The sequence below is a fragment of the Mauremys reevesii genome, linkage group 7, assembly GCF_016161935.1.
Source record: "Mauremys reevesii isolate NIE-2019 linkage group 7, ASM1616193v1, whole genome shotgun sequence".
NCBI lineage: Eukaryota > Metazoa > Chordata > Testudines > Geoemydidae > Mauremys > Mauremys reevesii.
In genome coordinates this window covers 74,095,878-74,111,408 of record NC_052629.1, presented here as the reverse complement: position 1 = coordinate 74,111,408, position 15,531 = coordinate 74,095,878, and the positions used below count along the sequence as shown (strand labels likewise).

The following is a 15,531-nucleotide window of genomic DNA, read 5'->3' as shown; positions in this document are numbered from 1 at the left end:
TAAAAATGTTAAAATGTATTACTGGCACTTGAAACCTTAAATTAGAGTGAATAAATGAAGACTCGGCACACCACTTCTGAAAGGTTGCTGACCCCTGGTTTAGTTGAACCAGTGCAACTGTTCTAATGCAGGCCAAACCTTAATATGTACAGACTAAGGGTCTAATCCTGTAGTCCTTGTGAAGTAGTCTAATTAAAGTCCGGGGTGAAATGCTGGCCCCACTGAAGTCATTGGCAACACGCCCCATGACTTCATTGGGGCCAGGATTTCACCCAAAGTAAGTAAGGGTACAGGCTCAGGCATCAAATTACTAGAGTTGTTGTGGGTCAGTGAGGGTAAATAGTGGGGGAAGGTATAAGTATGGAGCAACTATGATCATGCTAAAGATATCTTTGACCATTACATGTCTTGCAGTGTTTCTTGAATGTAGGAGAAAATGTACAATAGTGTATGTCAGGAAGGAACATGTTCCACTCCCTGTTACCCCCACAGCAAAGACAAGATCACCTGATGGCAAGAGGCCCTTTAGATTTGCAAGCACAGTCCCCTGACACCTCAAAATTAGGACTGTTTTTTATTTTCCTCATTTCCTCCTGGCAGACCATTCAGATTGTAGCCTGAGGACTTTGAATGTTAGCTGTGCATTTGAAACACCCACTCAGGAGTCTGTACTGGAGTTAGCGCCTGACGTAACTCCCAATGAAATAAGTGACAGACCTCCCATTGACTTCAGTGGGAGTCAGGGGCATATTGACTTGAGTCTCATTTAAAGAGCCTTGATCTAAGGCCTGGTCTGCTCTTAAAATTTGGGTTGATGTAGCCAAGGTGCTCAGAGGTATGAAAATTCCATACTGACCTAACCCCCAGTGTAGACGCAGCTAGCCTGATGGAAGAATGCTTCTATTAACCTAGCTACCGTCGCTTAGGAAGGTGGAGTTCTTGCAGCAATGGAAAAACCCCTTCCATTGCTGTGGTCTGTGTTTGCACTACAGGCTTACAGCAGCATAGCTATGGTGCCGTACCTATGCCGCCAAGTGTAGTAGTGTAGACATGGCCTAAGTTGTTTTGAACTGAAGAACTTCATTGTTGTGTAACTACCTGGCCTTGTTACTGAAAAGCATGGATGTCAGTGAATCTGAAGAGCTAACTGGATTTGACAGTTCCATCAGCACGTTTGAGAACTGCCGCTTAGATAGCCAAGAGGTAAATGAGGATGAAGGAGTCTGGTAGAGAATTAGAGATGGATTCCGTATAATTGTTCTTGCTTTCTGTGTTCTCTGCTTCCTTTTTCTGTTTCTTTTTTTTTTAAAATCAGTCTGCCTCTGTTGATTACTCAGTACCCTACTATCATTACTAATAAATGAGAGCAACTGTCCCATAGTGGTTTGAATGAAAGAGGGTTGCTGTCAATTGTAAAGGCTTGGTTATTTTTATCTTCCAATCTCCTTTTCCCAGCAAAATAATTGGAATTTTAACAGCAAAATATGCAGTGCTTTAAAAATCACAGTGTGATTTAAATTGTCATTTGGCTTAGTGGAGAAGGCACTGGACTGGGACTTAGGAGATCTAGGTTCTGTTCCCAGCTCTGCAATTGGCCTGCAGGGTTATTATAGGCAAGTCACTTCACCTCCCTGGGCCTCAGTTTTCCCCATCTGAAAAAAAGGGATAATGACCTCCTTTGTAAAGTGCTTTGAGATCTACTGATGAAAAGTGCTAGGTATAATTATTATTTAAATGTGGTCAATCAAGAGGACAATGATTATGGGTGTGTCCAGTATAAGCATAGAGAAATGACTTCATTAAGGACATTGTGTTTATAATGTCGTCATTGCTGTGAAAATGTGCTGGGTTTTTGCTGATGGTTAGTGAGAAGGCCATGTTCCTTTTCAATTTGCTGTAGTGGTGGTGATGAAATTGTTATATCCCAATGTTTCCCTCTTCTGCAGGATCTCGTCATGAAATTAATGCAGATGGTTAGTGTTTCTCCGGCAACAATCCAGCATGACATTATTACCAGCTTGCCAGAGATCCTGGAGGATTCCCAGCAAAGTGAAGTTGCCAGAGAGGTTAGGTAAGGCTGACACTCATGCTGTCTCTTAATCCTCTTCACTGTGTATGCTTTACTCCCAGCTACGCAGTGCACCAGAAGTGAGATAAGTCTTTATCAAATTGTGAACTCCACTTTGTTTTGTATCTTCCATTTTGGTGTCGGACATCCATTTTGTTGTAGGGGCTGAGCATATGTCTAATCTTGCCCTGGGACAGGTTATTATGCTGTATCCCAGACACTGCCTTGCTCAAGAAGGGTGTGAGACACCTATTTGAGTGACTATGTCAGATGGGGGGCATTCCCACGTCCCAGCCACATGTCTCTGCACAAACACTAATCCTCCCTCCTGTGGGGTCAGAGTTAACTCCCTAGATCAGGCACCATGATCAACAATAGAACAACATTTTTTCTAACTCAGGCAAAGCCAGGAGTAGATCCAGGTCAGGCTGTCTGGCACAAGTTACACAGACTCCCTTACCCCTATACAGCACCTCCAAGCCTAGCTAGACACATGCCCAGACTCCCTTCCCCCCACCAATGCAAGCCCTGCTTGGGTCAGTCCAACTTGTCCGTGCACTCTGATGCTGGTGTGGGCTGTGAGCTCAAACTGCTGGGTCTTGCTGTGCTGTCTCAGCAGTCCTGTTGTCTCCAGGCTGTGTGCCTGTAAGAGTCCCCATTTTGCAAGCACCAGTGCAGTAGCTGGCTCTCCTCCAAGCAACTCCTAGTTCAGACTCTGTACCCATGTGCTCTGGTGTCTCCTTGCCCCAGGCGGTCCATAGTTAGTTCTGGAGTGGCACTCCCCCACTCCCTCAGCCAGTCAGTTTCCGCAGAATAGCAGGAGGTTTGAGGGTGGAGGGATGGGGATAGCGATGGGAAGGGGGAGAAAGGAAGGAGAATGGGGAAGGGGTTCTACCCAGGCACAGAACTATGACTGAGAAACAATCACAGAGCAATTTAGGGCCATCAACTCTAATGTGTGTTAAATACTGGATCATCCACATGGAACAATGGATTCTCTACATCAACGCCTAATTGTGGGGGGAAAGGGGTTGGAATTTCTCAGCCTGAGAGCATGGCAGAAGCAGTTAGAGACTATGGGTAAGTCTACACTAGAAATGTAGGTACATGTCCTTAGGTCAGTGGTGCACATCCTCACCAGGAGTGCTTCCACTGACTTGAGGGGCAGTAGAGCCCGGTCTCTCAGCTCCACAGGCAGCTCCCTGTCGGGAGCCTGGCTGCTCCACAGACTCCCGGGCTCCCAGTGGGCTGTCTCTCTCCTCCCACCCCCCCATTCCCCACTGGGAGTGGGGGAAGTCACATGAGGTTTCCCGCCTCCCCAGCTCCCAAATGGGAGCAGGGTCTATTCTTGCCCCAGCTCTCAGCCGGGAGAGGGGTCCAGCCGCCCAGCTCTCCAGGGGAACTGGAGGCAGCTGGACTTTAGCTGCCCGGCTTTCTTGTCAATTTCATGGCTCCTGCAAGACAACCAACAACTGATGTAAGTAGTGCAATGTCTACACAGATATTGTGTTGCCCTAACTACACCAGCATAAGCCTTACGCCTCTCGTGGAGGTGAAGTTGTTATGTCGGTGGAGTGAGATACTTTCATCGGCAGGAGCAAGGCTATAGTGTACACACTGACATAATTAGGTTGACGTAAGCTGCCTTGGGTCAACCTAACTGTAGTGTAGATCAGCCCTATATTTAAGAGGGGGGCTCTGGAGGTGGGCTGGTCACCGCAACATGTAAGCAGAATGGGCTGGAAAGAGAGAAGGCAGGAGGGGCTCTGCCTAGACTGAAACCCTGGCAAGACTCTGGACTCACAAAAGGCGTGAGATCAGACTAAGGGGAGGGTGCGTTTAGGACATTGTTTTTAAAGATCTATAACACTCTATTGCATTCTAAGAGTAAAGGGACTATGGTTAAAAACTTCCTTTGCTAAATCTTGCCATCTTCTTGAAGGGGCTGAATTAGAAGCCAGTGTGCCAGCAATCAGGTGAAATTCAGGGAGTACATGTCAAAGCAATTGCAGGGCTTGGGTGATCTGAGGCATTGGTTTTGGGGATGAGTGTGGTTGGACTATCATCCCATGATCTAAGGAAGGGCTGAGACAAGAGGTCTGTGCCTGGGAGTGTGCTTTAGAGACTCAGCGCCAGAAACAGTGACTAGACAGGGGGCTTAGAAGCACATGGGGCTCATGCATGGGTCTCTTACTGCAGATTGGTGACTGTCCAGAAGAGAGCACTGGGACAGGTTGTACCAACACATGGTAGTTAATGTGTTAGCTAAAGCATGTTAAACATACACCTTTTTTCCTAGTAAAAACATGGCCTTAGACTAAATTTTTGTGGGCAGTGACTGTCTTGTACCTCCATATAATGCCTAGCACAATGGACACCTGGGGCCTCTAGGTGCTACTGCAATAAAAATAATTCATAATAATAATTAAATATCATGTAATAATGTGTATGTACAAGGTGGCAGAATTAAGTTTGCACAGGCAACTTTTGACTGCTTGGCTGAATAACCTTAACATTCTTTTAGTGCTGGGTGTTTTTTTGTATGCAAGTTCATATGTGTTTTTAAAAAGAAACTGAAAAAAACAGAAATTCCATCATATGGATTCATACTGACCCCTGCTTGGGTCATCGGCAGATTTTGAACCAAGCACCTTTAGCGCCACGGCACAGCTTTTTACTACTTGAGCTAAAGGAATAGATGGTAACGGCCTAATACTGTTAGCACTTATGTGGACCAACCACCAGCAGGAACACAACATGCACTTTGCAAGTTGCATAGTATCTTACGTAATTGTCTACAAGACAGCAGAGTAATGTTGTGATCAAGATTTGTGAAGTCTTTTCCTGGCTTTGGAGGGTAGTGAGTTTATTGGTTACAGACAGCACTGGTAATGACCTTGTGCCACCACTCAGTGAAATATGGGTAGTAATACTTGCCTGCCTCTTACTGTGTTTATTGGGCAAGTCCTTATGCCCCTGTAACAGGCTGTGAAATTCAATACATTATTAACACCCGTCAGTGGAAGGTGGCTTCCTGCTCAGTGCACTTTCCCCACAAGCCAAAGGGAAATATGCTGTTGTGCTTGTGTCCTGTCTGGGACCATGTCTGCACCATGGGGCCTATACCGGCATAGCTATGCTTAACCTCACAATGTAGTTGCAGCCTGCACTGACAGAAGGGGCTTTTCTGTCTCTGTAGGAACACCACTTCCCCAAAGTGTTCACTCGACCTAGCAGCATTTACACTGGGGGTTAGGTCAACTCCTATTTTGCTTAGGAGTGTGGATTTTTCACAACTGTGAGCGATATAGCTATGTCAACCTTGATTTTAAGTGTCGGCCAGGCCTGGTGCTCTAACTCTGGGTCTGTGATGTAGGAGGCTGGGCCTGAGAACATGACTGGGGCATGTGGAAGGTCAGTGGGACCAGAGCATGCTCAGTAACATGGAATGTTCAGAAATGTAAAGAACAAAGCCTCTAACAAATCTCTACTGAGCATAAGCAAATGGGTGATTTTCAGAGCTTTATAATTTAGCCAAATCTGGGTGGATTTTTATGGGGTGGTAAAAGGCATTGGTGGTAAAAGGTCACTGACCCCAGGACGAGTCCTTGCCAAATTTCAAGTCCTTGCTCCACCTTAAAACTGAGGCTTATACTGGAAAGTGCTAGGCATTGCTCCCAGTCCTGCCCAAAATAACAATGAGAAATAGTAAACTTTACTCCTCTTCATGTCCATTTCAATTATAGTGATCCCAAATTGATTGTGTTCAGAGAGAAGCAATCTTTTCCAGAGTAACCATTTTCTACAATGCCCCTGGCATATATTTGTCACTGTTGCAGAGATTCTGGAGTGAGTGGAGAAACTGCTAGCATTTTATAATTGCATAATTCCACTTAATAAAAAACTTTTATTTATTTGTCTGCAATCTTTTTCTTGTGTATCAGCCAGCTGTTAAAACGGGACAGTCGCCTAACTGTTCCGATCCTGGATGCCCTTTCCAGTTTGGATCTTGACGCAGGACTTTTGGCTGAGGTAAGAGATTCTCTACTAAACAGAAACGTAAATATTAGAGCTGCTCTGATCATTCCAAGTGTTGTGTTAAAACCAGCTCCTTTGAGTCTTTCTGTGCCAGCCAAAGTGGGAAAGGTGGCAGGAATGTCATTTGAATCTATAAGCCTATTATATAAAATTGTTCTTGAGAGAAAGCAGTGAATTGAGGATGACTTGTATGAGATTTTCTGGCTATAATGCAATGGTGTGTTCTCAGAGGATGTGCCATCCTCAGTTAGCAACTGTTTATGCCCTGAAACATAAGGGCTTATTTCCCTTATTGTTTTTATCCTGTCTATTGTAAATGGATGGTCTCATTATACATGTAAATTTCCTAACCCTTTGAATCCTATTAAACTCTTGGCCTCAGTGATATTATTGTGACACCTAGTTCCACAGATCGTTATTTTTTTAAAAATTAACAATTATCCATCTTAAATTTGTTGCCCTTCAATTTAATTGACTGTCCCCTTGATCTTGTATTATGAGAAATGGTAAACAGGAGCACACAACTTACCATCTTCATTATTTTGTCACTCTACGATGTCCCTTCTGAACTAAACACAATGTCTTTTCATGCTGTTTTCATATGGAATTCGCTTCAGCTTCTGATCATTTCTGTTGCCCATTTCCAAAACCTTGTTATCTCTGCTGTTTAGTTTTTGACATGTGGTGACCAGAATATAATCTAGTATTCTAGGTGAGAGCATCCCACTGATTTATATAACATTCCATATTCTTCTCTAGCCCCTTCCTTTGCATCCAAACATCTTGTTTGTTTTATTGACCATCACTGACATTGATCAGCAGTTTTCATTGAGCTGTTTACAAGAATTCTCAGGTGTCTTTTCTTGAGTGGCTTCAGTCAATTAGAATCCAGCAACATATGAGTATTCAGAATATCCCTTCCAATGTGTATTACTTTGCACTAGTCAGCACTGAATATCATTGGCAATCATGTTGCCCATTCCCTTACCTTGCCATGATGGTGTTGCCCTACTCCCTGAGAAGTTTCTTGCTATCTTTTCCAGCCTTGCCTAATCTAAATAATTTTTTTATAGATTCATAGATTCCAAGGCCAGAAGGGACTATAGTGATCATCTAATCTGACCTCCTGTATAACACAGGCCAGAGAACTTCTCCAAAATATTTCCTTGTGTAGATCTTGTAGAAAATCATCCAATTTTGATTTTAAAATGGTCAGTGATGGTAAATCCTCCCCAACCATTGGGAATGATTTTTCATCATTTGCAAATGATGCCACTTCATAGCTCACCACTTTTTTCTGAGGATCTTTATTAAATATCACCAGTCTCTGTTCAGAACCAATGGGGAAAGGTGACCAGTATGGAAATTCCACTGTGTATCTCAAGTTAAAAAGAGAGAAAGGTCTGTGTCATGGGGTGTATAGAACCCATGCTGGCCTGATAACCAAGAAATTAAAGCAAGAACTGCCTGTCTGTGCTGATTGGCAGCCTCACAGCAGCTGGGGGAGAAAAAGAGCTGACAAGCAGAAGGGTGGAGTGGCTGCCAGAGGAGCAAGCAGGCCAGAGAAAGAGGGTCCTGCCAACAAGCTGGTGAGAAGCCTCCCCAGAGTGACAACAGCCCAAAGAATGGATGACCAGCGCCACGGGCCACAGAAGCCTACAGAGCCAATGGAAGTAGGAAGGAGCTCAGAGTATTGCAGGAAAATTGTTAAGGACTGATTCTGCCTGCCTGCCTGGGTTAAGGGTCCTGAGCTGGAATCTAGTGGAGTGGGTGTGCCTGAGTTCCCCTACCAACCCCTTAACAGAGACTTAAAAGCCAAAGGGGGATCCAGGCCCCTTTAGGAAAGGACCAGATAACCCCTGCCAACCATAAGGGGAAGCCTCTACATCCCAGTGGGACAGAAATTAATGTCCTTGCCTCCAGAAGGACTATGGAGACCCAGACAAGAAGGGTAGACTAACTGCTCTGTCGATCTGAGACGACTGTCCAATTTCCTGTCTAACCAAAGGGTGGCATTACTGCATGGGGCACCAGCTTACAGTCTGTAAACAGGCTTGTGGGCTGCCTGTCAGAGATGCTGCTGCACATGGAGGCAAAGGAACAGAGACGACAGTTTATATTGATGACCTCTGCTGCTTGTCTGACTTTGGCTGTTTAAAGGGACCCCACTGTGGATCATGATTTCTTGGAAAGTGGCTTGGAGGAAGAGCTTTGAAATGGGAAAGAGCAGCCATTCTTCCTGTATATTAGCTGAGGGAGATTCAGTGACTTGGCACTGGGCTTAGTCTCTGTATTTTTGTTTTGTCTTTTATTAACACTGAATGCTGTTGAAGACACAAGTGGCACCATTCTGCAACCCCCTCTCAGAATGAATCCCTGCTGATATAGCATCAGTCATGTCTCTGCTGACTGGCAGTCATTTTTATGAGGTGTCATCTCATTGTCAAGACAACACCTGCAAGATAACTGTACAGCAGGGTGAAAAATGTAGAATGGAGGTGAGGTACAAAGGCTTCTTCCAGCCAGAGCCTATGTACATGCTGAAATGGTACAATTCTCATGTTCAGGTTGCTTCTGAGCACAATGCAGGTTGTTTGTTTGAGTGTATTAAAGACTATTTTATTATTTACATGTCCCCAAAGGGGTGCTCGTGCTCTAGAATAAACTTTACATCTCCCTGGCACCCCAGTCTTACAGATGACACAATATTGCTCTTCCCTTTAGGTGCGGCAGTCTGCTATGATCATTGTGCCTGCTGTAAAATTGGAAGATTTGCCTGTAGTAATCAAATTCATTCTACATAACATCAAAGCTGTGGATGCAGTAGAGGTACAGTATTTACTCTGTCACAGAGAGGAGATGTACAAATGAGTATTCTTTAGGAACACAGGAATGGCCATGCTGGTATAAACCTATGGGCAACGTAGTCCAGTGTCTAGCTTGGCAGAGATCAATGCCTGATTCTTCAGGAGAAGGTGAAATACTCTAATAATACTCCACATTACTAATTACCAAACCCCATAAGAAATTTATTCCTGACCCCCATTGTTGATTCGCTTATGCCCTGAAGCATGAGGATTAGGAGCTCCTCCTGTGCTCTGGGTATTTTTCAAGCCCCTTTGTTATCATTTGTTTTTTAAAATATGTTTTGCAGAAAGTGACAGGAATTTTCTTTAAAGGGCCTTTCCACAAAATTCTTGTGTGGTGGACTTACCATCCTGTGCCTCTCTTTCTGTCTCTTTTGCCACAGGCCCTTGAAATTTCCCTGGTCCAGCTCCAGCTAGGCTGACTGCAAAAGTCTTTCAAAATAAAATTATCTCAAACAGAAAACCTTGATAGCAATAGTCCTTCCTCCCAGTGTTGTTTTGTTTTTCCATCCCTCTTCCACAGCCTTGGAAAGGGACTGTGAATCACCCCTTTCCCTCCTGGGGCTGATGGTCCCTGGCAAACAGTTCCTCTCTATTTTCCCCTTTCACTGTGAGAACAGGGAACTTTTAGTGCTATCTCCCCCTCTTCCCCCCCACCCCCCGTCCCCAATGGTTTTTGTCTCGATTGGTTAGATGATTGATTGAGAGTGGAGCCTTGCCCCACCCTACACTGAAAGGCTGTTGGCTCTTGGCCCTTAAAGAAACAGTCATCTCTTCTCCCTTGGGCCATTTTCCCCCATGTCTGCCCCTGCTGTCCCCAGGATCATCATTTGGCTGAGACTGTTTGGAAGGGGTAACTTGAACCCTATTCCCTTTCACTCCCCCAATTCCTCTTTTCCTCAAGGACCAGTGTGGGGGGGTTGTCACTCCCAGGGTGCAGTCTGGGAGCCACTGGAACTGCTGTGCCCCCTGACAATTGAGTTGGGATGGCCTATCTCACACTGCTCAGCTAGCCTCTCCAGGCCCTGTTATCCAACACAACAGCAGGTGGCACCACACACCCAACTGAGTTACCTGGGTGCTTTACCTAAGCCACTCATGGACAAACATGGGGCAACAGCCAACTTCCCAGTTCCCCAGCCTTGCACCCCTACCGGAGTATAAACCCAGAATTATACCATCTTGCTCTGCACAGGATATGTACCATGCAAGCTCATTAATTAACTCGCTCTCCTCACAATGTGGGAAAGATATTCAACAGCGTTTGTTTACCAAGTGGAGATTTTCCCATATACTTCACTCAAAATGCACTGGTTAAGATAAAACATAAAACAAAGATATTAACTACAGAAAGATAGATTTTAAGTGATTATAAGTGATAGCAAACAGACCAAAGCAGACTACCTAGCAAATAAACAAAAAATGCAAGCTAAGCCTAATATATTAGATAGATGGGGTTTGAATTGGCAACTTCTCACCCTGACTGATGATACAAGCAGATTCTTAGGGCACAAGCTGCATCTGCCTTGCAGCTTGGGTTCTCCTCCCCTGTTCCAAATCTTTTGTCTTCCAGAGCTTCTTTCAGGAGTTGAGTTGTGGGGAAGTGAAGACAAATCATGATGTCACTCCCCACCTTATATATTCTCTCCATATGGCAGGAACCCTTTATTTCAAGCTAAATTCCCAGACCAGTTTGTGGGAAAAATACAGGAATTTAGTGTCATGTGATCTAGTCACATGACCTTGCATGCCTTGCTGAGCCATAGCAGCCATTATTCATAGGCTGTCTGAAGCGTTCCCAGGTAGGCTCACCAGGTGGGGGATAAGCTTCTTCTAAGGCCTATTATTTCCCTTAATGGCCCATTACCTTGAATAGGCCCTAGACTGGAAGCATCTTGCCTAGTGGGTGTCACCCAGGTGTAACCACATGTGAAATACAGATACATAGTCAATATTCATAACTCCAGATACAAAAATTATACATGCATACAAATAGGATAATCGTATTCAACAAATTATAGCTTTTCCAAAGACACCCCACATGACACATCTTGTAGAAAATGCATCATATAATTATATCATAATCATACCACTATGATGAATATGGAGTGCAGTGTCACAATCAGTTTACCTCGTTATGGTCTGTAATATTGTCTCTGGGGATTCTACAGAATTGTCTTTATTTTTCTTCCACCTTTCTCTATCCCTCAAATCTATCCATTGATTTGTACAAATGCTCTAACAAATTTGCCTATCTGTTATAAATGACTGTGCTCTGCAGGTGATTTCTGCCCTTCGCAAGAACTTGGATCTGTCGTCATGTATTTTACCTCTGCAGATGCTGTCTTCTCAGAGCAAGCTCAAAAGCCAGCCACAAACAAGGTATTTGCATTGTATCTGCATGATTCTGCTTGGTTTCTGCATGGGAAAGATGGGACAAAAGGACTTTAATTCTAATTTTGGAGACTTCTCAGTTGGGTTTAGTTACATACACTAGCATCATTTGCCCATTGTGCTATCTCTGCTGGCATCCTCAGTGCTTCAGACAGTATCCCTTCCAGCCAGCATCACTGCAACCACATCCCTGTGTCTGCTGCCATATCCTGTCTAGATGGCACCCTCCACTGTCCCACTGCAAGTGTGTCTTCCAGCCAGCACCACATCCTTGCAGCTGTGCTGGCACATCCATTCTGGCTTGTGCTGCTGTGATTTCATCTCCCATCACCCTGACTGGCATTTGCACCCAGGAATAGCACCACTGCCACCTCATCCCTGTCCCTCTGCCACCACATGATCCCTGGCTGGTGCTGCTGCTGCACACATCTCTTCCTACCTGCCCTGCCTTTATTGTGATTCCAGCCAGCATTGCTTTCACTCCATCCCTACCGTCATCTCCCTTCTAGCAAGTGCTGCTGCAGCTGCTCCTCTTAGCGCTGAGTTGACTGGTACCTTTTATGACAAGATTCACATAACAGATGAGCAATTCTGTTCCTCTCTGGTTGTTTGCAGTTCCTCCACAAGCCAAGTGAGCAGCAGCCAGAACTGTGTCAAGCTCCTTTTTGATGTGATAAAGTTGGCTGTGAGATTTCAGAAAGGCATTTCTGAAGCTTGGATTAAGGTCAGATTGTGCCCTCCAGGGTTTCTCTGGTTTAGAACATTAACTGTAGATTTCCCCACTTGCAATTGTAGTGTCACAAAACTATCTAGTGTTACACTTTTATCCCTGAAAGTACTGATACTAACCTTTTTCTGTGGTATTGATGCTTTGCACTTTTCAGCTGTAAATCTCAAAGTGCTCTCAAGACTGTGGGTAAGCAGTACAAGCCTTGTTCTACAATGTGAGGACCTGAGGCACTGGTGAAGCCCAAGAATGTGTTTTAAAATGAGCACTTTTTTGTAAATTTGTGCTTTAGCTTATCTGGGCCTCAGTCGCCTCATCTGTGAAGTGGGGGTAATGATATTGCTGTTCTTCATAAGGTTTAGCGTGGTAATTGATGTTTGTAATGCACTATTGAAATGTCCAGCAGGGACTGATCCTGCAGAGGGGGCAAAATTCCATTTTTAATGATGGGCTGGGATATAAACTATGAGGCTGGAATTGGTTTCTTGTTCCCAATTCTTTGTTTGTTCAGGATTTCAGTTCCTTTTTCAAAGGCTGAAGTTGTTTAAGAGTATCCTCAGTCAAACTGTAAATTTGCGCATTTATTCATGTGGGAGGATGTAGGAGTGGAGGGAAAGAGCAGATCTTAAAAGAATAACTGGATGAAATCAGACATCCTGTGATGTAAGGTGTTCAGATGCAAGTGGAGATGCTACTCAGGATCTGTGCAAGAATGAGGGAAAAACTGAGGAATCATAGAAGAAATTTGAGGAAAATATACTGTGCTGCGAGTTCGCATGCCTTCTTTCCCTTCCCTGTGCCTAGAATACTTCCTGCCAGCTGCATCCAGCCCACTTTAGACACACTTTGAGAAAGTGAGGAATGGTCATCCTATCTTGCAGTTTGAATTTTCTGTTTATCTGGCAGTTTCTTTTCCCCAAAATAGTATGCCCACCCATCTGAGCCACTCTCACTGGATCAAATTTGACATGGTATGGTGGCTAGAATTTTATTTTATTTTTTTAAGGGAAATGTTCTGTTCCTCAATGAAGACATTATTCTTACTCTGGAAAAATTTCATATGGGGAGGTGGAGGAGGAGGAGCTAGCTTTTAATGAGAGCTCTAGGAACTGCCTCCAGACTCTGCAGTATTTAATGCAATCCAGTATCCTGGATTGATGGGTTTGCAGAGAAGAGAAACTGACAGGTGCAATATTTCTTTTGCTATCTGCCTGGCCAGTCTGATCATTTCCATTGTGTAGGATGTGTGCGTTTTGAAGTCTGTTGTTATTTTACACTATTCATAGAATCCTAGGACTGAAAGGCACCTCGAGGTCATCTAGTTCAGTCCCCTGCACTCATGGCAGGACTAGGTATTATCTAGACCATCCCCGACAGGTGTTTGTCTAACCTGCTCTTAAAAATCTCCAGTGATGAAGATTCCACAACCTCCCTAGGCAATTTATTCCAGTGCTTAACCACCTTGATAGTCAGGAAGATTTTCCTAATGTCCAACCTAAACCTCCCTTGCTGTAGTTTAAGCCCATTGCTTCTTGTCCTATCTTCAGAGGTTAAGAAGAACAATATTGTAACTGTTTGTTTATTTCTTTCCTCCTTAGGCTATTGAGAACACTGTCTCTGTGTCTGACCATAAGGTAATGCCTCTTTTGACTCTTCCTGTGCTGTAGCTGTTATGTGTTATGAGCTTCTGTCTTGGACACACACTAGCAAGGGCACTTGCTTTGTTCACAGCCACAGGATTGGAGGTTTTGCTATGGAGATCAGGAACTGCCAGTGATCAAGAGATCTTGTGGGTCTCCATGCATTTGTTCTCTCCATGGTTTTAACTGGGTTTACTCTGAATTTTATTTACACCTGAACATTCTTAATAACAAATGCATCCAGCCCAGTCTGAAAGTCATGTGAGAGACGGTTCCTCTTAATCCACCTCCCTCCTCGACCTGTGGTACTAGAGTTTGACCAGTCAGTTAAGTGACTTATTGAGCCCCGAACTTTCTCTGTAGAGCTGATGAAAAATGGATGGTTCTTTTCAGTCTTTATTTTCTTTAGTGTTCTGCAGCCCAGCATCTCCCCCAATTCTGGACATCTCAGTTGCTCTCGTCTCTCTGCAGTGCACAGATGTGGATGAGCATTTTGGTGCCACATGCTCTGGTCACCCTCCACCCCCCCACCCCCATGTTCCCATTTGCTGCCGGTTCTCTGCCTCTGTGGCACCAGACAGTGGCTGTTCCTTTTGCTCCTGGCCTTGCTTCTTCTATTTTAACCTTTTTGCCTTGTTGTTTGGGCAGTGGGGAGCAGGGTTCTCCGTCCCTGAGCCTCCGCTGCAAACCCTCCCTGCTGGCTCCTCTGCTCCTTACAGGCACGGCCAAGCAGCCAAGAGAGCACTGAGTCAAATCCAAGCAGTGCTCAATTTGTGAGGCAGTCTTCCCAGGCTCGGCAGACGATGAATTGCACACAGCCTCCAGTCCCTAATTTTGTTAGGTCCTGGGGCTACGAGTCGGAGAGGCAAGTGGGGTCCCTATCAATGTTCCCTCTAATTTTTTCCATCCATGTGCAGAATGAATTTTGTTACGTGCACCAAATGATTGAGGTAATGTGTGGATGTGCGCCACCAGTAAGTAGAAACAAAAAACCTAAATATAAATATTTTTAAAAAATTACCATAGGAATAATTACTTCAGCCGGGAAAGGTTAGGGATTTTAGAACTCATTTACTCAAAGAATTAAATGTAAGTGTAAGAGAGATAAAAATTATGAAATGCATAGACCAGTCAAAAAACACAAATAACAGCACTTTGAAAAAATAAAATTTGAGAATATATGTGCATTGCAGGAAGTATCAAGAAGTAACAACAACAATACAAGTATGTGTTGGGAGGTGACTGTGAAAGACTGTGTGTGTGAGAGAGAGAGAGAGAGGCACACAGTGTCTGTGTGTGAGAGAGACATGCATTGCCCCTTTAAGAAAATTGCCCTTTTAAGTAGATCAGCACTCAAAGGAGACAGAGCAGCAGCCACCAGCAAGCTCCCTCCGTCCCACTACTGAACTCTGTCACCCCCCCACCCTTGCAGAGATGGGGTAGAGGGGCAGGGATGAGGGGACACCCTGACATCAGCACTCCCCCTCTCCCTCCCGCTCTGCATAGCAAGCAAGAGGCTCCTGGGAGCAGCTCCAAGGCAGAGGGCAGGCAGAGGGCAGGCAGGAACAGCGCGGCAGTGGCGGGAGGGGCACCTGAAGTGTGCATCCCTTGATAGACTGTTGGGTGGCCACACAGCATAGAGGGAACTTAGGTCCCTATCCACTAATGCAGCTGTGACTTCAACGGGGGAAAAATGGACGAGGAATCCCAGTGCAGAATAGGGAGAGGCTCAAGAAGCAAGGGCCTCTAATCAGCCCCCTCTCTCCCGAGCTGTCCAGGTGGGCCCTGACTAGTTCC

The 15,531-nt window shown here is 44.7% G+C and overlaps 1 protein-coding gene across 6 annotated transcripts in view; it reads left to right on the top strand.

Annotated features, from left to right (window-relative positions):
- The window catches only part of FANCD2 (FA complementation group D2), a 225,425-nt gene that overhangs the window by 49,566 nt on the left and 160,328 nt on the right, over positions 1-15,531 (top strand). For all 6 annotated transcript variants that reach the window (XM_039546174.1, XM_039546175.1, XM_039546177.1 and 3 more), the window contains exons 9-14: positions 1,947-2,071; positions 6,013-6,100; positions 8,831-8,935; positions 11,255-11,355; positions 11,983-12,091; positions 13,693-13,728. In XM_039546174.1, coding sequence (XP_039402108.1) covers positions 1,947-2,071; positions 6,013-6,100; positions 8,831-8,935; positions 11,255-11,355; positions 11,983-12,091; positions 13,693-13,728 — 564 coding nt within the window. The remainder of the gene's footprint in view (positions 1-1,946; positions 2,072-6,012; positions 6,101-8,830; positions 8,936-11,254; positions 11,356-11,982; positions 12,092-13,692; positions 13,729-15,531) is intronic.